The sequence below is a fragment of the Mustelus asterias genome, chromosome 18 (genome assembly GCF_964213995.1).
Source record: "Mustelus asterias chromosome 18, sMusAst1.hap1.1, whole genome shotgun sequence".
Classification (NCBI taxonomy): domain Eukaryota; kingdom Metazoa; phylum Chordata; class Chondrichthyes; order Carcharhiniformes; family Triakidae; genus Mustelus; species Mustelus asterias.
This window is the reverse complement of record NC_135818.1, coordinates 84,500,547-84,526,237: the sequence shown is the minus strand read 5'-3', so window position 1 is coordinate 84,526,237 and position 25,691 is coordinate 84,500,547. Positions and strand designations below refer to the sequence as shown.

Sequence of the window (25,691 nt, the reverse complement as noted above, 5' to 3'; positions counted from 1 at the left end):
AGAACTAGGAGCAGGCCATCTGGCCCTTCGAGCCTACTCCACCATTCAATAAGATCATGGCTAATCTTTTCATGGACTCAGCTCCACTTACCTGCCCGCTCACCATAACCCTTAATTTCTTTACTGTTCCAAAATCTGTCTGTCTTTGTCCTAAGAACATTCAACGAGGTAGCCTCAACTGCTTCACTGGGCAGGGAATTCCACAGATTCGCAACCCTTTGGGTGAAGAAGTTCCTCCTCAACTCAGTCCTCAATCTGCTCCCGCTTATTTTGAGGCTATGCCCCCTAGTTCACCTATTGATGAGGGTAGAGTGCTTGATGTAGGATACGTGGATTTTGACAAGGTCTCACGTAGTCAGAAAATTCAAACTTCGGAATCAAAGGCAACGTGACTAGTTGGCTCACTGGCAGGAAGCAAAGGGTAATGGTTTTTGTGACTGGAAGGATGTTTCTGGTGGGGTTTAGCAGGGCTCACTACTAGGCCCCTTGTTTTCCTTGGTATACATGCCAATGATTTAGCCTTAAAATGTAGGGGCTATGATTGAGAAGCTTATAGATGATATGCAAGTTGGCCATGTGGTTGTTAGGAAGGAAAATGTAGATTGCATGAAGATATCAATGGACTGGTGGGATGGGCTCCCAGGTTGGATTGCAGCTGCAGTACTGTGCAGAGTACAGCTTACATTTCTGGTCACCACATTACAGGAAGGATGTGATCAGATTAGAGAGGGAACAGAGGAGGTTTACAAAGATGTCACCAGGAATGGAGAATTTTAACTGTGAGGTAAGATTGGATAGGCTGGAGCTGAGGAAATGTAATTAAGGGATATAAAATTGAGGAACCTGGATAGGGTGAATAGGGAGGGACCTGTTAGCTATAACAGTGCAGTCAGTAACCAGAGGGTACAGATTTAATGTAATTTGTAGCTGAATTAGAGGGAAGTTGAGCACTTTTTACACCCGGAACTCTCTGTTTGAAAGGGTGGAAGAGGCAGGAACTCTCTGTCACATTTAAGACAACACATGGGTGTGCACTTGAGGTGTTGGGCTATGAGCCAAGGCAGGAAGGTGGAATTAGGGCGGATAACTCTTCAGCCTGGGCACAATAGGCTGCATGATTTCTTTCTGTGCCGTAAATGTTTCTGGGTTTATACGATGGGCTGAATGGCCATCTTTTGTGCAGTAAGCTTCAATGATTCCATGAACAATTAACTTTCTCAATTCCTAGGCCTGCATTTTGGATCCACATTACCTGATAAACCCAAGCAAGTGCTGGATGTTTCCCATGGCATTAAGATCCCCACGATCATCCTGTACGCTGATCCTACCTTTTCACCTGATGTTGCCTAGCACCCATGGCATTGCCTAAGGTTATCCAAGTGCCCAATAGGTTTGTGAGAAATGAATGGAATGTGGTTCTAATTCCAGGTCCAAAGGTCAATGCCTGACCTGTGTTGAGGTCATTGTTCTAGGCTAATGGTGCAATTGACATCTGTATACCTGGGCTGGGGAGAGAAGGCCACCCAGGCTTCCTGTGTCTCAGTTGAGGACAGGAGTGGATTATGGCACTGATAACCTCTCCCCCACTCTTCCCTTGAGTAACCTGACCATGCTAACTGATGAAGCTCGTAGATAAAGACGAATAGAAGTGTAAAGGATAGATGATGGACTGCTGGCATTGTGAGCTGTAATGACAGCAGCTTGCATTTAAACAGTGCTTTTAATGTTGTAAAATGTCTCAAGGAACTTCCCAGGAGTCAAATGAAGCTAGATTTGATACACACAAGAAGAGACTAGGATTGGTGACCGAAAGCTTGATCAAAGAGGAGTTTCTCTGGAGAGGAGAGTGAGGCAGCAGCAAAGCGACGTGGGGGGAATTGCAAAAGCTTGGGGCTGGGCCGGGGAAGGAATGGCCTCCTATGACAGAGTGCTCTAAAATCCAGAGTATGCAGGAGGACGACAGAGATCCCAGAGGGTTGTGGAGCTGGAAGAGGTTAGAGAGATGGGGAGCAACAAGGCCATGGAGGGATTGGTGAATGAGGAGGAGGAGAGTCAGTAAGCACAGGGTAAGGGTGAATGACACTGGTGCTGGTTAGAGTGACAGAGTTCTGGGTGAGTTCGCGTATCTCGAAGAAGAGAGGCTGGATAGAAATAGTCTAGGTCAGAGGGTGACCTGGGATATACGAAAAGTATCTATGATGAAAATAGACAGATGGAATGGATATCTCATAGAATCCCGACAGTGCGGAAGGAGGCTATTCAGCCATTGAGTCTGCACCAGAATCTTATCCAGGCCCACTCCCCCACCCTATCCCCATAACCCTACGAATTTACCAGGACCAATCCACTCAACCTGCTCAGCCTTAGATTGTGGGAGGAAAGCGGAGCACCCGGAGGAAACCCACGCAGACGTGGGGAGAAGGTGCAGACTCCACACAGACAGTGACCCAAGCTGGGAATTGAACCTGGGTCCCTGCTGCTGTGAGGCAGCAGTGCTGACCACAATGCCACCCTGAATATGTGGTTAAATAGGATATCAAGGTTGAGAGTCGGATGATTCCACATGGAAAATCAGGAATCAGTAACTTCCGGAGAGAGAGAGGGGGGTGGGGGGGGGGGGGGGGGGGGGGGGAAGGGGGGGTGGCTATTAAAGTTCCCTGAAGATTGTATCCACTGAGCTTGCCTCTGCTTGAACGGAGGGACTACAGAACTTGTAATATATAAATGACAATTCTATTCACTGCCATCAATACTGGAATGGGCGCACTTCTCCAAGGCTGCTAAGAATGGACAATAAATGCTGACCTTGCCATCAAATAAAACCACACTGCAGATAGGATCCCCTACAATACCTGAGGCACTAAATATTATAAATTCTGCATAGTTTTTGCGTCTAGCACATTGAGATTAACATCATTCTTCTCATCCAACCAATTCAGTAGCATTAACATTGAGCGAGGGTGTTAAGGGGTATTCAGAATGTTCTTTACACCAGGTTGCATTAGCTTTGTGTGTATTTATTGATTGGTGGTTCAATGTGGTGATATATATATTTCAGATATAAGAGGAGCATGGATATCTGTCTGGGCCTCGACACCAAAAAGCAGCACATTATTTGGGAAGATTCATCCCGACCAAAGAAAAAGGCAAAGAAAAGAGATCAGCGATATTACAGCAAGTCCAGCCTTCAGCTCCTGAGCACTGACACTGTTTCTGTTCGCTGCGGAGAGGACACTCCTGTGCCTGGTCCAAACTCCTTCATACGAGTTCCAGACTGGGTCGAGAATGACAGTAAATCCTCCGGTACCATCAGCTCCTTCAATCCACTTGGGATTTATGATGCATCCACCACTCTGTGGCTACAGGGAAAAGGCCAAGAGGTGCAGGCAGAGCAGGCACGAGTACCCCTGGACAGCAGTGAGAAGATCAACTCCACTACCATGGCCAGAGTGGAGAAGTTCAATAGAACGTTGAGAGAGGACCCTGGCAATGTCAGAACCTGGATGGAGTTTGTTCATTTTCAGGTGGGTGTTTGAGACATTCTCAGCTTGTTGAATTCACTTTGTGTTTGAGGGTGGGCTGTGCCTATTACGTCACTCCAAACTCCTCTGTTGCTGAGAGATGTCGGTGCGTAGCCAAGGTGCAGAACACCCTCATGGAGGAAACTATTAAGTAGAGAATGAGATCAATTGCGTTGTTGGGGAAGCCATTGTTTTTCTGACAGTGGTGGAAGAGTGCGGGAGGGAAAGAATTTCATAGTTTTGAGGTCCTGGGAACAAATGAGTTTGAATAGAATGAAGTCCAGGACCGCATAGCGGGGCTGTTCAATGCCAGCAGGGCCGCTCGCTGGGGCAATGTGGCTACTCACCTGAGCAGTGTAACCACTCGCCGGGGCGATGTGGCTGTTAGCTGGCAGCGGGGCAGTGTATCCACTCGCTGGGGCAATATGGCCATTAGCCAGCAGGGGGCTGCGTATCTGCTTGCCTGGGCAATATGGCCGTTAGCTGGCAGGGGACGGTGTATCCACTTGCTGGAGCAATATGGCCGTTAGCTGGCAGCAGGGTGGTGTATCCGCTTGCCTGGGCAATATGGCCGTTAGCCGGCAGCAGGGCGGTGTATCTGCTTGCCTGGGCAATATGGCCGTTAGCCGGCAGCAGGGTGGTGTATCCGCTTGCCTGGGCAATATGGCTGTTAGCCGGCAGCGGGGCGGTGTATCCGCTTGCCTGGGCAATATGGCCGTTAGCTGGCAGGAGATGGTGTGACCAATTTATTGATGTCTTTGTCAAGGCATGTGACCTTTGGCCAAACGATGAGATTCTGTCTCCACGAAATGAGGTAATGGGGAAGGCTTTTAACCTCGGCTGGTAAGAACACAGGCTGCTGTATTTGGTCTCGTTGCTTCCCAGTTTTTGAATTTAGCTCATTGCCCCATCATTTGTTAATTATGTTTGTTCACAAGGGCAACACAGTGACAGTGGTTAGCACTGCTGCCTCACAGCGCCAGGTTCAATTCCGGCCTCGGGTCACTGTCTGTGCGGAGTCTGCATGTTCCCCCCGTGTCTGCATGGGTTTCCTCTTGGTGCTCCGGTTTCCTCCCACAGTCTGAAAGACGTGCTGGTTAGGGTGCATTGGCCATGGTAAAATTCTCCCTCAGTGCACCCGAACAGGCGCCGGAGTGTGGCGACTAGGGGATTTTCGCAGTAACTTCATTGCAGTGTTAATGTAAGCCTACTTGTGACACTAATAAATAAACTTTAAAGGAAAGGAATGGGGCTTTCTTGGTCACTGGATGCTGCTGCTCTCTTTGGGATTATAGCTGCTGTTCCCACGCTGAAACAGAGTTTTTTTTAAATTTCTTGGCCGTGACTTGGTACTTAGGCTTGGTAGACCATGGAGAAGTTACACACTCTTTCATCTGTAGATTCTCTGCTTGTGAATTTAGCTGGGAGAGGAAATGGAGGCAAACTGGGCTGTTTAGACTTGCTTCACTGACCCAGAGAGCTGAGATAGAAGGTCACGGATAGAAACCTGCAGCGTTCTGTATTTGGGGTTCTGAATGATGTCGGTATCAGACAATCACGTGGACTTTGTCTGCTAGTATATTTTTATACATTTATAACCTTGCTGCAGAGGGAAGACTTTGATCGAATGCTGTCCATTTCCTTGGTTATTTTTCTTTTAATCACTTCAGGGTTGTAGGTGTTGATGGTAAGGTCAGTGTTTATTGCCCATGTGTAATTGCCTCTGAGATGGTAGGTGGTGGTTAACCACCTTTCTGAACCGCTGCAGTCTGTAGGTGCTATTAACACCCACAGTGCTGTTAAGAAGGAAATTTCAGGATTTTGACCCAGCAAAAGTGAAGGAGCAGTGATTATAGCCACACATCAGGATGGAGTCCCATTGCATCTGTTGCCCATGTCTTTCTGACGTAGAGGTTGCGGGTTTGGAAGATATTGTCAAAGGGGGAGCCTTGGTGAATAGCTGCAATGTATCTTGAAGCACGTGGATAAGACCAGCAAAGATCAATACACATGATTCAAAGAATAAGACATCATCATCCTCATCACTGCAGTCAGTGCCTCCCCTTGCACATCTCCCTCACACTCCCGCCAACCAGAAGCACCAACGGCAAGGAAAAGAACTCTAGTCCACTCCAAGGTATTGAGTCTGTCTGCACCGCCACAGGATAAGCACAGGATTTCTTAGACCCGCAATAGGTCAAAAAACACAACACCAGTAGTTCTAATGGGAGGCTTTGGTCATCTAAAATGAGGACCTGAGACCTTACCTACCACCCCTCCATCTATCTGTCCACCCACCACCCTGCTGTCGCACTACTCATCTTTTCTATAACTGGAGCACAGGATACTGCAAAAGAATGTACTCGTATGCAAATGCAAGGGTTACAGCACATTAAAAGAAATTGAATATGTATTGCACGACCTTTAAGACATACCCACTCTGAGCGCTCCCTGACAAAAAGGAACAGTAAGAAGTCTCACAACACCAGGTTAAAGTCCAACGGGTTTATTTGGTATCACGAGCTTTCAGAATGCTGCTCCTTCATCAGGTGGTCTCACCTTGGACTTTAACCAGGTGTTGTGAGACTTCTTACTGTGCTCACCCCAGTCCAACGCCCGCATCTCCACATCAAGAAAGAAGAGGGCTCCCAGCCAGAGAACCAAGATCTCCCCCGCCTCCACCTCCCATCACCAGCAGAAGAACTACCAGCAAGGATATATAAGATAGTAACCCCAAATTTACAAGTAAACCAGATAACCGGCAAGGGAAAAGAGAGAGAGAGAGAAATCTCAAGCCTCTGTGCTCAATGCATGCCCATATTAGGGTAAAAGACAACACGACACAATCAGGAGTAAAATCACAAGGGAGCAAAGTTCACAGATGAAGCATTCATGGAGTTTGTTTATTTATTAGTCACAAGTAAAGCTTACATTAACACTGCAATGAAGTTACTGTGAAATTCCCCCAGTCCCCACACTCCGGCACCTGTTCAGGTCAAGGCCGAAGCCATGACCAGATTGTCGAGGAACATCCAGGATTTGAGACACCCAGCCTCAGATCGAGTTTGGAAAAGCATGGCAGCCAGTTCTCAATCAGCCGGGAATCTCACCGCAGCTTTTCCTCATCCTGGTGGGACTACCTCACACCCAGTCCTCATCCGGCCATGTATCCCAACTTAACCAGGATGTTTGACACACTATGCATCAGGATTTCCCAGAATCGAAGGTGAGCCTTCACTGAGGAAACGTCCCTCTCGACTGAAAGGATCCTCATCGCCGCATCATTCATTCTTTGTTGGATATCTCACAGTTCTTCATGGTGAGCACTCTCAAACTGTGCCTGGGAGCAGTATACATCCTCCATATATTCATTCATAAAAACGGTGTTCATCTTGGCCCAACAGCGTCACCTGAGCATGGGCCTGCTCACCAGCGACATCGCACTGTGAACTGGGCTGCACTCAAGTCATCTCTGACCCCATCTCTCTCTCAAGGATTCCTTCAAATTAATTGGGTGGCATGGTGGCACAGTGGTTAGCACTGCTGCCTCACAGTGCCAGGGACCCGGGTTCAATTCTGGCCTCAAGTCACCGTCTGTGTGGAGTTTGCACATTCTCCCCGTGTCGCCGTGGGTTTCCTCCCATACTCCAAAGATGTGTGAGTTGGGTTGATTGGCCATGCTAAATTGTCCCTTCGTGTCAGGAGGGTTAGCAAGGTATTTACGTTGTGTCACAGGGATACAGTCTGGGTGGGATTGTTGTCAGTGCAGGCTTGATGGGCCGAATGGTATTGTAGGGATGCTATGTTTCTAATTCATGAGGGGGTTAGACAGAGTAGATAGAGAGAAACTGTTCCCACTCGTAAAAGGATCAAGAACAAGAGGGCACAAATTTAAAGGGATTTGCAAAAGAAGCAAATGTGATGTGAGAAGAAACTTTTTCGCACGATCGGCCCAAGCCTGAAGGTCTTGTTGCCATGGACTGCTTCAGTATCTGAGGGGTTGACAATATTACTGAATACTGTGCAATCATCAGTGAGTATCCCCACTCCTGACCGGATTGAGAAAAGGTCATTGATGAATGATGGAAGTGATTGGGCCGAGGATGCTGCCTGAGGAGCTGATGCAGCCATGTCCTGGGGCTGAGGTAATTGGAATACAACAACCCCTCCATCTTCCTTTGTGATCGGTATGACTCCAAAACAGTGGAGTGTTTTACCCCTAATCCCCATTAACTCCAGTTTTGCCAGACTGCTTGATTCTGCACTTGGTCAAATGCTCTCTCTTGTCATGGGCAGTCGCCCTCACACCACGTCTCTAATTCAGCTGATTTCTCCATGTTTTGGACCAAGGCTGTAATGAAGATTTTTTAGATTTAAAGTTTATTTATTAGTGTCACAAGTAGGCTTGATTAACACTGCAATGAAGTTACTGTGAAAATCCCCGAGTCGCCACACGTTAGCACCTGTTCGGATACACTGAGGGAGAATTTAGCATGGCCAATGCACCTAACCTGCACGTCTTTTGAACTGTGGGAGGAAACCGGAGCACCCGGAGGAAACCCATGCAGAGACGGGGAGAACATGCAGACTCCACACAGACAGTGACCCAAGCTGGGAATTGAACCCGGGTCACTGGCGCTGTGAGGCAGCAGCGCTAACCACTGTGCCACTGTGCTGCCAGGTATGGAACAGAATGACCCGGACGCAATCCAAACTGAGTAGGTTATTGAGTGTCACTTGATGTAGGTCACTGTCAGTGAAGCCTTTTCATTAATCTGAGAGTAGACTGATGCCACAGTAGTTGGCCAAGTTAGATTTGTCCTGGTTTTTGTGGGCAGGACCTACCTGGACGGTTTTCCACATTATCAGCTAGATGCCAGCGTTGGTTTTGTTTCTTTGCTCGCTGAATTCACGCCATGAAGAGCATTAACGAAAGGTGATAAACAAACCCATGGCTCAGTTACTGAGCCACCCGCTGCCCCGAACCATTGAAAGAATTGGTGAGGTCTGAGCTCATGAGAAGAGTATAGTTTGTAGTAGTTTCATTGTCATCACAGCTGTCCCTCGATCCAAGGGTGACATCGATTCGAGGTTGCAGATTTCTGTCGTGACTCGTCACGTTGCTGAAGACTGATTCTCGGTCCACAGATCTCTGGTCACACCGGGCAGGGCGTCCCGTGAGAAATGGGATCCGGAGTACAGTGTTTGCTTCCTTTTCTTTCCACCTCTGCCTCATCGTTAAGACGTCGTGACTCTGTGGGCGGAAGAGTTAATTGAATGCAAATACTCCTTCTGTCATCAATCATATTGTTGTGTAATAAAAGGAAAATATATATGTAATCTTTCTGATGAATATGACACTTGTCCATGTTATGTTTTAGTTTCCATTTCAGAACTGAAAGCATATAATATTTTGGGCTTTATTCAATGGGCCATAAAATACAAGAACAAGGAGGTTATACTGAATTTATACAAGACACTAGTTAGACCTCAGCTGGAGTATTGTGTACAGTTCTGGGCACCACATTATAGAAAGGATGTGAACACATTGGAGAGAGTGCAGAAGAGATTTACAAGAATGCTTCCAGGGATGAGAATCATAGAAATCATAGAATCCTACAGTGCAGAAGGAGGCCATTCGGCCCATCGAGTCTGCACCGACAACAATCCCACCCAGGTCCTATCCCCATAACCCTCTGCGTTTATCCTAGCTAGCACTCCTGAAACTAAGGACAACATAGCATTGCCAATCCACCTAACCCGCACATCTTTGGACTGTGGGAGGAAACCGGAGCCCCCGGAGGAAACCCACGCAGACACAGGGAGAACGTGCAAACTCCACACAGACAGTGACCCAAGCTGAGAATCGAACCCGGGTCCCTGGCGCTGTGAGACAGCAGTGCTAACCACCGTGCTGCCCTATTTCAGTTATGAGGATAGATTGGAAAGGTTCTCCTTGGAGAGAAGAAAGCTAAGAGGAGATTTGATACAGATGGGCGGCACGGTAGCACAGTGGTTAGCACTGCTGCTTCACAGCTCCAGGGTCCCGGGTTCGATTCCCGGCTCGGGTCACTGTCTGTGTGGAGTTTGCACATTCTCCTCGTGTCTGCATGGGTTTCCTCCGGGTGCTCCGGTTTCCTCCCACAGTCCAAAGATGTGCGGGTTAGGTTGATTGGCCAGGTTAAAAATTGCCCCTTAGAGTCCTGAGATGCGTAGGTTAGAGGGATTAGCGGGTAAAATATGTGGGAGTAGGGCCTGGGTGGGATTGTGGTCGGTGCAGACTCGATGGGCCGAATGGCCTCCTTCTGCACTGTAGGGTTTCTATGGTCAAAATCACTAAGAGGCTGGACAGAGTAGCTGGGCGAAACTGTTACCGCTCATAAAAGGCTCAGGTAAAAGAAGCAATGATGACCTGAGGGAAAACCATTTTCACACAGTGAGTGGTTAGGATCTGGGATCAGCGAGGGCACAGATTTAAAGTGATTTACAAAAGAAGCAAATGTGATGTGAGAAAAAGCTTTTTCACTGCAAGTGGTTTGGGTCTGGAATGCGCTGCCTGGGAGTGTGATGGAGGCAGGTTCAATCGAGGCTTTCAAGAGGGCATTGGATGATTATTTGAATAGAAACAATGTACAGGGGTACGGAGAAGAGGCAGGGAAATGGCACGAAGTCATGATGCTCTTTTGGCGATTCAGTACAGAATCAATGGACCAAATGGCCTCCTGCACCGTAACAATTGTGTGATACAAGCTAAGAACTAATTGATTAAATTACGGAAACCTGCTTTCATCACATTCCTTGGTGAAACCGGAAGGAGCCACGTGCTCCCCCATTGACAGTTGTCTTTAACGGGTCATCTTTCCTTCAGGATGAATTAATGAAAGGCCCAAATCCATACATGGACACCGCAGAAGAATCTGAAAAAAGGAAGATGTCACGACGGCTTGTCTTGGAAAAGAAGATGGCTATTTTGGAACGAGCCATTGAAAGCAATCCCAACAGCGCTGAGCTGAAGGTTGCCCGGCTGGAACTTGCCAAGGAATCTTGGGAACCAGCCAATCTGCTCAACGAATGGAAAAAAGTGGTTTTCCTTCACCCAAATGACACCGCTCTGTGGCAAAGGTATCTCCTGTTCTGCCAGAGCCAGTTCAGCACCTTTTCGACATCCAAGGTGAATGGTATCTACGGAAAATGTCTGAGCACTCTGGCAGCTGCTCTGGATGGTACCCTACTATCCCATCCTGCATTGCCTGACACAGAGGAAGCCATGCTTGGTAAGGCAGAGTTTTAATTTACAACATGTGCCTTGAGTACGCGATATTCAGATTGCAGTGTGCCTGGCTTCCATTGTCTCAGAATTATAGAAATTACAGCACAGAAGGAGGCCATTCGGCCTGTTGTCTCTCTTCAGGCTCTCCTTAGGAGAAATTAACTTAATTGTCACCCCCCCACCCCACCCCCACCAACCAAAACCCTGCACATTCTTCCTTTTCAGATAATTCAATTCCCTCGAGTACCTTGACTGAATCTGCCTCCACCACACGCTCAGGCAGCGCATTCCAGATCCTAACCACTCGCTGTGTGAAAATGCTTTTCCTCAGGTCATCATTGCTTCTTTTACCTTAAATCTGCCCTCTCTTGCCCCACCACAGTCCCATCTTTTCCCACCTATCTGTGTAACTCTGTGGCTTCTCATCCCTGGAACCGTTCTTGTGAATCTTTTCCGCATTGTAATGCCTTCACACTTTTCCTAAAATGCAGTGCCTGGAACTGGACTCCAGCTGAGGATTAACCGCTCTTCTGTGCAAGTTTAACATGACTTTGTTGATTTATGCTCTGTGCCTCTATTAATAAAGCCTAAGATTTCAATCATGCTCTCAACCCGTACTGCCACCTTCAATGACTTGTGCACACATGCACCCAGGCCCCTCTGCACCCCTTTCAAAATTGTCTCCTTTATTTTATATTGTCACTCTGTGATCTTCCTACCAAAATAAATCACTTCACACTTCTGTGCCTTAAATTTCATCTGCCACTTGCCCACCCATTCCACCAACCTCAGTCCTTTTGAAATTCTACACTACCCTCAAAGAAGATTACAGCACAGGAACAGGCCCTTCGGCCCTCCAAGCCTGCACCGACCATGCTGCCCGTCTGAACTAAAACCCCCTACCCTTCCGGGGACCATATCCCTCTATTCCCATCCTATTCATGTATTTGTCAAGACGCCCCTCAAAAGTCACTCTCGTATCTGCTTCCACTGCCTCCCTTGGCAGCGAGCTCCAGGCACCCACCACCCTCTGTGTAAAAACAAACTTGCCTCGTACATCTCCTTTAAACTTTGCCCCTTGCCCCTCACACCTTAAACCTATGCTCCCTAGTAATTGACTCTTCCACCCTGGGAAAAAGCTTCTGACTACCCACTCTGTCCAAGTTCCTCATAATTTTGTAGACTTCTGTCAGGTCGCCCCTCAACCTCCGTCATTCCAGTGAGAACAAACCAAGTTTCTCCAACCTCTTCTCATAGCTAATGCCCTCCATACCAAGCACTATCCTGGTAAATCTTTTCTGTACCCTGTCCAAAGCCTCTACATCCTTCTGGTAGTTCACAGTGCTTCCAAGTTGCATTTCGATTGCACATTTTGAAATTGTGCGCTGTACACCACGGTTGTGATCATTAGTATATACATCAGGAAGATCAAGGGTCCCTACACCAATCCAGTAGAAACATTCCTCCATTTCAAAAAACACATCCATTAACCACTGCCACTTGGCCTATTTCGTATCCCATGTTGCTGCTGCTGTCCATTTATTCCATGAACTTTAACTTAGCTCACAAGTCTGTTTATTATAAAATGAAATCGAGGTGCTCTGGTGCTATCTTGCGCCAGGAATTCTGTTAGGAAAGAGGTGTACATGAACTTTGTGTGTATATCACAGTTAGGATGAAAGAAGCGAGAGAAAGGAGAAGAACTTTCTTTCGTACAGTCACTGTTGTAAAGTGGGGAACGCAGCAATCAGTTTGCACATAGCGATGTGATAATGATGTGATAATCAATTTATTTAGAGGTGTTTGTCGAGGGATAAATTTAGGTGCAGGAAACCAGGGAGAACTCCCCTGCTTTTCTTCGAAGCATGGAATCTTCTTTGTTCACCTGAGGGGCAGACAGGGCCCCATCTTGTAAAACATGAGAACCAAACAAGGCCATTAGCCCCTCCGCCCTGTTTTGACAGTCAGCAAGATCATGGTGTAGTTGTGAGCTCACTCCACCTTTGTCCTTATCCTTCAAGAACTATGGATGACAAAAATCTATCAATCTCGGATGTAAAATTCACATCTTATCAAGCATCAGTTGCCTATTGATGCAGCACTGCGTAGAAATGGTTCTGCGTCTAATCTTGAGACATTACTCCATAATCCCAGGACTCCGCAACCAGCAGAAACAGCTTCTCTCCCCCATCTCTCTCTCTCTCTCTTCTCTCCCCCCATCTCTCCCTCTCCCCCATCTCTCTCTCTCCCCCCATCTCTCTCCCTCTCCCCCCATCTCTCTCTCTCCTCCCCATCTCTCTCTCTCCTCCCCATCTCTCTCTCTCCTCCCCATCTCTCTCTCTCCTCCCCATCTCTCTCTCTCCTCCCCATCTCTCTCTCTCCTCCCCATCTCTCTCTCTCCCCCCCCATCTCTCTCTCTCCCCCCCCCATCTCTCTCTCTCCCCCCCATCTCTCTCTCTCCTCCCCATCTCTCTCTCTCCTCCCCATCCTCCTCTCCTCCCATCTCTCTCTCCCTCCCATCTCTCTCTCCCCCCCCATCTCTCTCTCCCCCCCCATCTCTCTCTCCCCCCCATCTCTCTCTCCCCCCCCATCTCTCTCTCCCCCCCCCCATCTCTCTCTCCCCCCCCATCTCTCTCTCCCCCCCCATCTCTCTCTCCCCCCCCATCTCTCTCTCCCCCCCCATCTCTCTCTCCCCCCCCATCTCTCTCTCCCCCCCCATCTCTCTCTCCCCCCCATCTCTCTCTCCCCCCCATCTCTCTCTCCCCCCCATCTCTCTCTCCCCCCCCCATCTCTCTCCCCCCCCATCTCTCTCTCCCCCCCATCTCTCTCTCCCCCCCCATCTCTCTCTCCCCCCCCCCATCTCTCTCTCCCCCCCCATCTCTCTCTCCCCCCCCATCTCTCTCTCCCCCCCCATCTCTCTCTCCCCCCCATCTCTCTCTCCCCCCCCATCTCTCTCTCCCCCCCATCTCTCTCTCCCCCCCCATCTCTCTCTCCCCCCCATCTCTCTCTCCCCCCCATCTCTCTCTCCCCCCCCATCTCTTCTCCCCCCCCATCTCTCTCCCCCCCCCCCCCATCTCTCTCCCCCCCCCCCCCCCCATCTCTCTCTCCCCCCCTCTCTCTCTCCCCCCCCATCTCTCTCTCCCCCCCATCTCTCTCTCCCCCCCATCTCTCTCTCCCCCCCATCTCTCTCTCCCCCCCCATCTCTCTCTCCCCCCCCATCTCTCTCTCCCCCCCATCTCTCTCCCCCCCCCATCTCTCTCTCCCCCCCCCCCATCTCTCTCTCCCCCCCCCATCTCTCTCTCCCCCCCCCCATCTCTCTCTCCCCCCCCATCTCTCTCTCCCCCCCCATCTCTCTCTCCCCCCCCATCTCTCTCTCCCCCCCCCATCTCTCTCTCCCCCCCCCCATCTCTCTCTCCCCCCCCCATCTCTCTCTCTCCCCCCATCTCTCTCTCTCCCCCCATCTCTCTCTCTCCCCCCATCTCTCTCTCTCCCCCATCTCTCTCTCTCCCCCATCTCTCTCTCTCCCCCCATCTCTCTCTCTCCCCCCATCTCTCTCTCTCCCCCCATCTCTCTCTCTCCCCCCATCTCTCTCTCTCCCCCCATCTCTCTCTCTCCCCCCATCTCTCTCTCTCTCCCCCCATCTCTCTCTCTCTCCCCCCATCTCTCTCTCTCCCCCCATCTCTCTCTCTCCCCCCATCTCTCTCTCTCCCCCCATCTCTCTCTCTCCCCCCATCTCTCTCTCTCTCTCTCTCCCCCATCTCTCTCTCTCCCCCATCTCTCTCTCTCCCCCCATCTCTCTCTCTCCCCCCCATCTCTCTCTCTCCCCCCATCTCTCTCTCTCCCCCCCATCTCTCTCTCTCCCCCCATCTCTCTCTCTCTACCCCCCATCTCTCTCTCTACCCCCATCTCTCTCTCTGCCTCTTTTAACGTCTCAACTTTAATCGAATCACCCCTTAATCTTCTAAATTAAGGGAAAGGCAACCCTGGTCTGTGTAATCTCTCCCCATAATATTTAACTCTTGGGAGTCAAGTTATCATCCTGGTAAACCTACTGCACTCCCTCTAAGATGCAAGGACCCAGAACTGTTCACAGTACTCTAGGGCTTTGTATGGTTGAGGAATAACCTCCTGTTGCCTTGCTCCTGTGAAATGTCTAAAACTAGAGGGCATAGGGTTAAGGTGAGAGGGGAGAGATACAAAAGTGTCCAGAGGGGCAATTTTTTCTCTCTGAGTGGAGTGTGTCTGGGACAAGCTGCCAGAGGTAGTAGTAGAGGCGGGTACAATTTTGTCTTTTAAAAAGCATTTAGACAGTTACATGGATAAGATGGGTATGGAGGGATGTGGACCAAACGCAGGCAATTGGGACTAGGTTCGGGGTTCTAAAAAAAAAGGGCGGCATGGACAAGTTGGGCCGAAGGGTCTGTTTCCATGCTGTTAACCTCTGTGACTTGGGGAATTTAATTATGTTAAAGGCACTGTATAAGTATGTTGTCCTTGTTGTATTCTGTTCCTTTAGATATAAAGATCAGCCTTCCATTAGCCTCTGATAATTTTGTATGCCTGTTCATGGTATTTTATTAAGCTACATACCTAGATTCTTCCAAGTCTCTTTGGACCTTCGCTATTTCTAGCTGCTCACAATTTAGGGAGTACTCTATTCTATCCTTTTTTGAGCCCAAAGTTGATGAACTTGCGTTTGCCCGCATTGGAATCCATTTCCCCAGTTTTACCCATTCGTTTAATCTTTCGATATCTCTCTGTAATTTTTTACTCCGAACTATATTGTTTAAAATGGCATCTAACTTTGTGACATCAGCTCTCTTGCATTTATGACTTTCCATTTTTTATGTTAATGAATGTAGTGAATTGCTGAGGCCCCGCATGGTCCTTGCAAGACACTACTAGTCACGCAGGCTAATCGGAGTACCTGCCCCGTTACCCCTATCTCTGTCTACTACCACTCGACTAATTTAGAAATCATAGCAACCCTGCAGAGCAGAAAGAGGCCATTCGGCCCATCGTGTCTGCACTTACAACAATCCCACCCAGGCCCTATCCCCGTATCCCTACATATTTACCCACTAATCCGTCTAACCTACGCATCCCAGGACACTAAGGGGCGATTTAGCACGGCCAATCAACCTAACCCGCACATCTTTGGATTGTGGAAGGAAACCGGAGCACCCGGAGGAAACCCACGCAGACACAGGGAGAATGTCGCAAACTTCACACTGACAGTGACCCAAGCTGGGAATCAAACCCAGGTCCTTGGAGCTGTGAAACAGCAGCGCTAACCGCTGTGCTACCGTGCCACCCAATTTCCTACCTAGGTTAATTTATGGGCAGCACGGAGGCACAGTGGTTAGCACTGCTGCTTCACAGTGCCAGGGACCTGGGTTTGATTCCCGGCTTGGGTCACTGTCTGTGTGGAGTCTGCACGTTCTCCCCACGTCTACATGGGTTTCCTCCGGATGCTCCGGTTTCCTCCCACAGTCTGAAAGACATGCTGGTTAGGTACATTGACCGAATAGACACTGGAGTGTGGCAGCTAGGGGAATTTCACAATAACTTCATTGCAGTGTTAATGTGAGCCTTACTTGTGACTAATAAATTAACTTTAACTTTTAACTTTGATTTACCTTCAATTCCATGAGCTTCAGCTTAAGCTAACAGTTTCTTATGAAGAACTTTATTAAATACCTCCACATAAATAACATCGAGATATTCCCTTGCCCACTGCTTTAGTCCCCTCTTCAAATATGTGGTTAAATTTATCAGGCATGACCTACTCTTTCTGAATCCATGCTGGCTCTCTCTGATCAGCTGAATGTTTTTTAAGATGTTCAGTCACCATGTTCTTGTTAATAGACTCTCTAAAAATGACACCTCTGAGGGTACAGCACTGCCCTGGAGTGTCAGCATTGATTTTGTGCTCATATTTATGCATCCACAATGCACTGAAGTCAAGTGTTGCTACCCAGTGAACCAAGGCTGTTGACCATGTGTCGTCTCACACTGCAGCTTCCACAGTCTGCACTTAGCATTGGAAAACAGCAACAACAACTTGTGTTTGTATAGCGCCTTTTATTGTAATAAAACATCGCAAGATGTTTCACTGCAGCGTAATGAAACAGAATTTGACAATGAATCCCATAAGTAGGTCTTATGGGGAAGTTTGAGGGAGCTAGGGCTGTTCTCTCTGGAGCGGAGGAGGCTGAGGGGAGACTTAATAGAGGTTTATAAAATGATGAAGGGGATAGATAGAGTGAACGTTCAAAGACTATTTCCTCGGGTGGATGGAGCTATTACAAGGGGGCATAACTATAGGGTTCGTGGTGGGAGATATAGGAAGGATATCAGAGGTAGGTTCTTTACGCAGAGAGTGGCTGGGGTGTGGAATGGACTGCCTGCAGTGATAGTGGAGTCAGACACTTTAGGAACATTTAAGCGGTTATTGGATAGGCACATGGAGCACGCCAGGATGATAGGGAGTGGGATAGCTTGATCTTGGTTTCAGATAAAGCTCGGCACAACATCGTGGGCCGAAGGGCCTGTTCTGTGCTGTACTGTTCTATGTTCTATAAGGCAGCGGTGGGCAACCGGGGCCCATTTGGACCCTGAGTGCAACCCACAAGACATTTTGTTGACCTTTGCCCACGCGCAGGGTTGCCACGTTCTGCTGGTTTCTGCACACATCACTTTTGTTCCAAGCCATGTGACTGAAGTGATTCACATGTAAAGCAAGGACAAGTGAAGTGAGGTGCGTGCTGATTACACACAACACTGACTTGAGAGCTGTGCACTCCCTCTGCATTCAAAGTGTGAATATTCCTTTTGTCTTCACTGTTTGAAGTTGGGTGGCAGTTCTATGAATATATAAATGATTAAGCATTTCCTATAACTCATTATGAAATATTCAGTGTGTGTTAAACATATTTAATCTCATTCATGGGCCATCCCGATTTCGATCTTGCGGCCCACTGAGATGAGGGAGGTCACTCATGCGGCCCACTCACCAGCCTGGATCGCCCAACAGTGCCTTACGGTGTTCCAGGTATGTTTTCTGGAAACCAGCAGCCTGTGCTGGGTTTTGGATCTTGCTGGTTTTCGGGTCAGGTTAGTTCAGACATGCAGCACGCCGAGGGCAGCTTTGAAAGAAATAGAGACATTGCTGCAAGGTGAGCCAGAAATGTATTTGGAGCTGTTTCCGATCTCAGTGTTACTTTGCCAGAGGCAGCAACTCTGTTTATGTCAATAGGATTCCCGCTTCGCTTCAGTGAAGTGTTGGTAGTGGAATGGGAAACGCTGGAAGGAATTTCCCAGCCATATGGTTAGTCCAAAGATGTCAGTGAGGTGGGTAAAGTAAAGTGAGAGCCACTTAAAAAGGAATGTTTGCTTTCGTATACCGCCAGTTTTCGGATAGCTGGATTTGAGGCAAGATGACCAGAAGCTTAGTGAAAGGGATGGGTTTTAGGGAGTCTTTGAAAGGAGGAGGGAGAGGTGGAAAAGTTTGGGGGCAGGAATTCCAGATCTTGGGATATAGACAGCTGAAGCCACGGTTACTAATGATGGAGGGAAGGCATTCCTGGCTGTGTAAGAGACCAGAATTCGAAGAGTGCAGATAACTTGAAGGGGTATAGGGCTGGAGGAGATTAGAGAGGAAGAACCTTCTACCTCTACCTCCGTGACGTGTGACTTTGTTTCCCTCTTTCTAATTCCTGCTCTTTGTTTCCTGTCTGCCACTCACCATCCTCCTCACCCTTTGCAAAAATGTCCTGAAATCCATTTCCGTGTGGGAGGCAATTGTAAGTTGTTCAGGCTTTTATTTATTTTTAGTGTGTAACTCATTGTTTTGCTGGATTCAGTCCTTTGTTTTTAAAAAAAACAATTCTCTGTGCTCATTCCTCCAGCAATTTTCCTGCAGCAGTGTCATTTCCTGCGGCAGACGGGCCATTCAGAAAAAGCCATCGCCCTCTTCCAGGCCCTCATTGACTTCACCTTCTTCAAGCCTGACAGTGTCGCTGAGCTGATAACCAAGGCACAGGTAAAAGCAGCCCTTCCTCACCTGCTTTACATATTCACCAACAGTCTTGTGGTTTAATTATGTGTGAGGTTCAGCTCACCTGATCATTCAGTTGCGAAATGCACCTCTTCAGTATGTTATTTAGCCATATAATGATATGGAATAATCCCTGACCTTTACTGTACCTGCTTATCTCCATAGGGTTTGTTGACAATTTGCCATTGTCATTCCAGGACTAAGGTGAGGCAGTAGTGCAGTGGTATTGTCACTGGGCGAGTAATCCGGACACCCAGGGCAATGCTCTGGGGATCCAGGTTCAAATCCCACCATGACAGATGGTGAAATTTGAACTCAATAAAAATCTGGAATTGGTGGTCTAATGACCATGAAACCATTGATGTAAAAGCCCATCTGGTTCACTAATGGGAAGGAAATCTGCTGACCTCACCTGGCCTGCCCTACATGTGATTCCAGAGTCACAACAATGTGGTTGTCTCTTAATTGTCCCCTCAAGGACAATAAATGCTGGTCCAGCCAGTATCACCCATGTCACACGAACGACTAAAAATGAGGAGGGATAAATCAGGTGTAAATCCCGTTCCCCGTTGTTGGCTGCCCAGCCACACTGAAATGTGGGTGTGAAGGCATCTGACCAGATCAGCCTCAACTCTGGTCATCCCTCCCTGTACCATGGGGGAAATTACCATCACTTGTCACCCAACCTCTCCAACAGTTGATCCTTGTGGAACTGTATCTGATTGTGAAACAGTATCTGCACTAAAGAGACCGAAAAGTGTTACCCGAGGTGAGGGTTGGCATAAAAGGTTGATATCAAGTGAGGCTGGATTTTTCGGGGCTTCTGGTAAAATTCTCAAGTCAGCTTTCAATTGCCAATCTTGCATCTTCTGCTGTGCTTAATTGTGTCACAGGCTCTATATATAACATATAGATGCGAAAATAGTCACCAGGTCAGCCTTTGTGTGCTTATATCAGCTCTGTAAATGCCATGGTGAGTCAAGCCCTAAGCTGCAGTAGTTGTTTGGCACTGGTAAAACCATATTTATTACATCTAATATACCTTGCATCAGAAACAAAAGAGCCGTTTAGAAAGATTAGTCATTTTATCATTGTTCTTTCTGGCCTGAATTTTTACCTAATTTATTATGCTCTTGTGAAGATCCTTAGGATGTTCTGGAATATTAAAGGTAATATAAATGCAAGTTGTTGAATATTTTGTATTGAACTGTTCTGCCATCTCATTCTTACCCTAGATTATTTAAGCCCTCGTGGGTACATCTAATTTCCCAGGTTTTGCCTCATGACCTAGATAAGGAATGATCTTGAACAAGTTAGCAGAAAAACCCGGTTGGGGATTGCTCTAATTTACTGAACTATTTCCCACCTCTTCCCGAGATCCAGGGAACTTCAGTCTTCCCAAGCAAGAGTAAACACGCCACTTAAAATGTGACAAACATGTGTAAGTAACTGTTAAGCAAGTGAATAATCTAATGGCAATTGCTGCGTACTTGAATTATATTGCACCTTTCATGACCTCCGCATTTGCCTAAGCATCTTCTTGCAGCCAGTGAAGTACATTTGAAATGTCGTCATTGTAGTTGATGCAGCTGCTAATTTATGTACAGCAAGATCCCAAAAAGGCTCTTTTGGTGATGTTGAAAATTGACCAGGGAGAACTCTTCTTCGAAATAGAGTCATATGATCTTCCCTGTCCACCTGAGAGGGCAGGCTAGACCGTGATAAAACTCTCACACAAGATGGAGATAACCTCGGCTAAATTTTGATTTGCTCTCCGCAGCCCAAGAATGTTCAGGCCCGTGGTCGGGACTAACTCCACCAGGTGTCTTTACTGATGAGGTGCGTGAAGGAAAGAAAGGGGCTGACTTGGTAGACAGAACGTCGACTGTTTCTCGAGCAGGTTGATTTTTCAGTGCACCACTGAGGGAGTGCTGCACCGTCAGAGGTGTTGCCTTGTGGGGGAGACGTTGAACCGAATTGAGATTTCAAGAGGGGAAGAATTTACTTGTATTTGAGATGTTGTTGTTTGAAGAGAAATTCCCCTTTTATTCTGGTGGATTGTCCCTGCAGCAATGGGGTAACTCCATCGCCATTTAATTTAACTTGTTGTCAGCCTTTGCACGGTGGGTAGCCTCTGAGGACTCTCCTCTCTTGAATCAAAAGACTCTGGATTCAAGACCCGTTCCAATGACGAGAGCACAAAATCTCGACTGGCATTCTCCGTGTTAGTGCTGAGGGGTGGCTGCACCATCGAAGGTGCCATCTTTCAAGTAAGCTGTTAACCTGAAGCTCTTTTGGGTGAAGGTGGAAGATGCCACAGCACTGTTTTGAAGAACAGTAGGAGAATTTTCCCTGGTGCCCTGGCCAATATTTATCTCTCCATTAACATCTCCAAAATGGGTTATCTGGTCATTATCAGATTGCTGTTTGTGAGAGTTTACTGCTTGCAAATTAGAATCATAGAATCCTACAGTACAGAAGGAGGCCATTCGGCCCATCGAGACCACACCGACCACTATCCCACCCTGGCCCAATCCCCATAACCCCATGAATTTACCCTAGCTAGTCCCCCTGACACTAAGGAGCAATTTAGCATGGTCAATCCATCTAACCTGCACATCTATAGACCTTGGGAGGAAATTGGAGCATCCAGAGGAAACCCACACAGACACGGGGAGAATGTGCAAACTCCACGCAGATATTGAACCCGGGTCCCTGATGCTGTGAGGCAGCAGTGCTAATCCCTGTGCCACTGCGCCGCCCCATAACTTGTAATGTGCTTTGGGATATCCTGATGCGTTCAGTGAATGTAACCTATCTGCCTTGAGGAATAGGAAGGATAAAATTTTCCCAGCATAAATTTGACACGGATTCCTGTTTAATATTTAGTGATTGCCTCCCTGCTGTAAATGCAGAGTTTACAACTTTGTCCTCAATCCCTTAAACATTTGCTCATTCCACCACTGGCACAATAAGGCTACAGGATGCATTTGCAGCACTCAGGAAGGCTTCTTTAGGCACCTCCAAATCTACAACATCTACCACCTAAAAGGGCAAAAGCATGGGAACTCTGCAAGTTCCCCTCCGATTCACACGCCATCCTGACTTGGGAATATATTGCTATACACTGTCACTGGGTCAAAATCCTGCAACTCCCTCCCTAACAGCACTGTGGGTGTACCTACACCAGATGGACTGCAGAAGTTCAAGAAGGCAGCTCACCACCACCTTCTCAAAGGCAACTAGGGATGGGCAATAAATGCCGGTCTAGCCAGCAACGCCCGCATCTCGTGAATGAATTAATAAAAGAAGTACCCTTGTTGCAATAGCCTGTCGAAAAACTGCCTGTCAGCTCAGACATGAAGAATAGGTTTCATAAAACCACACCACAGGAGGAGAGAGAGAGAGAGAACAGTACTTCTGTCGATGCGAGAGGGGGGTGGCAAATTGATTAAGGCACCAGCATATGTTTGAGGGACTCCATGGTTATTGTGACTGTGTTGGCTGCAGACTAGACATGCAGCAGGTTGACAGTTTAAGTGGCGTAGTTTAAATGTGACAGCTGAGCATTTGATATGGAGCACTGACTCTGTAAAGCTGCAGCAGCAATCTTTTATCATTTCTGGATTAGAGCTGCAGGATATCTGCAGTGCAGTGCCAGCCTCGCATTAGTATGTACTGTGTGTGACTGACTAAATCAACAACAGCAGTACCCCAGAGTATCCTGTGGATACCTTTTGAAACCTCAAGATAACTAAGAATTAAGAATTGATACATTTTATTTTGCTGCTAAATTTTGATTGAAATGCTAAAGACCGGACTGGCTAGCGATAGACCAAGAGCGCCCCTGAGTGGTTTCGCAAGCAACACTCTGCAGGATTTGAAGCAGCAAAGTGTTTCCTCAACTCCTGATGGGTGGAGCTGACTGTCGACAGCCTTATCAAGTATTGGCGCAGATTTCCCTGGCCCTGCACCAGCGCTAGCTGCTGCCTGAGAAAGAGCCCAGCATTAGTGGGATAAACGCCACTCTGATGGATTGTCAGCGCATCTTCCCTCCACCAAGAAACCCGATAGCCTCCGAGTATAGAGATAGGAGCAGCAACATACAATTATAGAATCCCTACGGTACAGAAGAAGGCCATTCGAACCATCGAGCCTGCACCGACCTCAATCCCACCCAGACCCTATCCCCGTAACCCCATGTATTCACCTTGGTAATCCCCCTGACACTAAGGAGCAATTTAGCGTGGCCACTCGACCTAACCCGGGCATCTTTGGACTGTAGGAAGAAATTGGGGCACCCGGAGGAAACCCACAAAGACATGGGGAGAACGTGCAGACTCCACACAGACTGAGGCCAGAATTGAACCCGGGTCCCTGGCGCTGCGAGGCAGCAGTGCTAACCACTGTGCCACCGTGCCGCCAATTATAGAAATTATTAGAGTCATAGAATCCTATGGTGCAGAAGGAGGCCATTCAGCCCATCGAGTCTGCATTGACCACAATCCCACCCAGGCTCCATTCCCATAACCTTATATCATAATCCTTATTTAAATAGTAAATCCTTGCAAGATACTTCTTGAGAGCATTATCAGAAGACAATTTGACACCAGGCCATATGAAGAGATTTTATAACTTAAAAGTTTGGTCATAGAGGTGGATTGAGGAGAGGATGGTGGAGAGGTTTAGGGAGGGAATTCCAGAGCATCGGGTCCAGGCAGCTGAAAATATGCCAACAGCGGTGAAGTGACTAAAACCGTGGATACACAACAAGCTAAAGTTGGAGAATGTCGGATATTTAAATCTTTATTTAAATGTTTATTTATTAGTCACAAGTAGGCTTATATTAACACTGCAATGAAGTTACTGTGAACCTCCCCTAGTTATCACACTCCGGCGCCTGTTCGGGTTACACTGAGGGAGAATTTAGCATGGCCAATGCACCCTAACCAGCACATCTTTCGGACTGTGGGAGGAAACCCACGCAGACACAGGGAGAACGTGCAAAATCCACACAGACAGTGACCCAAGCCGGGAATTGAGCCCGGGTCCCTGGCACTGTGAGGTAGCAGTGCTAACCACTGTACCACCGTGCCATGTGGAGCTGGAAGAGGTTACAGTGGTAGAGAGGGGCAAGGGCATTTAATGAGTTAACGGAACATGGTGCAAATGAATATACAGGCAGCAGAGCTCTGGATGAGCGTGGAGGAAGATGGGAGGTTGGCCGGGAAAGCATTGGGAATAGTCAAAGTTGGAGGTAACAAACGGTTCAATTCAATTATCTTTTATAGTCTTCAGTCTATTTGCAATCATCAAAGGATTTCTGTGAATTTAATTATTCAGTAGGCATGCAGTTTGAAATTAGTTGTTCATCAGTGTACAAGCAGGAGAGCTATTCACAGAGGTTTTGGTTCAGTGGGTTACACACTCGCCACTGGGTCAGAAGGTCCTGGGGTCAAATTCCATTCCAGAGATTTGAGTAGAAAAATCTAAGCTGGTGTTCCCTGTGCTGCGCTGTCAGGGGTATAATGTTTCAGGTGAAACACTAAACGAAGCCTTGTGTGGATGTAAAAGATCCCATGGCAGTCTCCTGAAGGGGAATTCTCCCTTGTGCCTGATATCTTTATCCATCAATGATTATCACTGAGAAAATGTGATATGTTATAAAATTGCTGATTGTGAGAGCTTGCTGTGAGCAAATTGATTGCTATGTTTTCTACATTACCACAGTGACTACACTTTTAAAAGTGTCTTATAAGCTGTAAAGTGTTTTGGCATGTTCTGAGGTCATGTAAGATGCTATAGAAATGGAAGTTCTTGTTTTCACTTCTGAAGGTCAGTGCTCCCCTCTGCACTGACGCGCTCTCTCAACCCAATGTTAAATGTTCTAAGTCCAGATGCAGTGCTTATTCCTCAAGAGCTGGGAGTTGGTGCTTTTTCAAGTGTGCGAGTTATCCATTTATATTGCCGTTTGCCCATTTTGTTAGCATTTTTTTAAGAAAAGGGTGTCGTTATGCTCTGTGCATACTTGCTCTGTGCATACTTGCTCTGTGCATACTTGCTCTGTGTCAGAGAGTTGAGTTTGAGCCCTGCACCAGGACTTGGATGGATAGCCCCTGGCTGATACTTGGCTACAGTGTTGAGCGGGAGGTGTGCCATCTGAAGAATGAATGACCTTGCATTTATGTAACACCTCCGAACATGAGGGTGGTTTGGGGGGGTGGGAGAGAGAGAGAGAGACTCGGGAGGATTTGTCCCCTCTGATCAGTAGTGACTTCCCCCTGCTCACTGGGTATGAGCTAACTAAAACTCCAATTGGATTGAGCAGCCTTCTAGGCATGTGATTAAAAGAAGGTCACGTGGGTGAGGGCATGAGCAAAGGGCCAATACCTTCAGCATAGTCCAGGATATATAATCTCACTGGCATAACTTGCTTGTCTCTTTTTAAAGAAAACACCTATTAACAAATAGATGCAATTGGAACTGTTGTGTACTTAGCATCACATTGCTTCTACAGAAGCATGTCAAAGCACTTCTAATCTCAGGAGCTACCTTGAACGGCCAAATGTTGTTCAAATTAAGTGTAAGGCCTGGTGTACTTATTACCATTCCACTCTGTTCCAATCTGTCACGGTATGTTTACTAAACTCCAGGAATCATTGGTTAAAGGCGCTCCAATTGGAGAGTAGCACTCAAAGGGAATGCTGTTTGCAGAATCGGCAGTCTCCGTCTCCCCGCTGAAAATGCTGAATCACTAACTTTAACTTTGCAATCAGATCCAAGAAAAGGTTAAAGCAGTTCGCAATATTATAAACTCTGCATGGAGATCAGTTTACAGAAT

General features: G+C 47.5%; 1 protein-coding gene across 1 annotated transcript in view; it reads left to right on the top strand.

The window, feature by feature from the left end:
- Positions 1-25,691, top strand: part of nrde2 (NRDE-2, necessary for RNA interference, domain containing) — a 78,412-nt gene that overhangs the window by 24,022 nt on the left and 28,699 nt on the right. Inside the window, exons 5-7 of the mRNA XM_078234468.1 lie at positions 3,059-3,524; positions 10,390-10,795; positions 18,702-18,835. Coding sequence (XP_078090594.1) covers positions 3,059-3,524; positions 10,390-10,795; positions 18,702-18,835 — 1,006 coding nt within the window. The remainder of the gene's footprint in view (positions 1-3,058; positions 3,525-10,389; positions 10,796-18,701; positions 18,836-25,691) is intronic.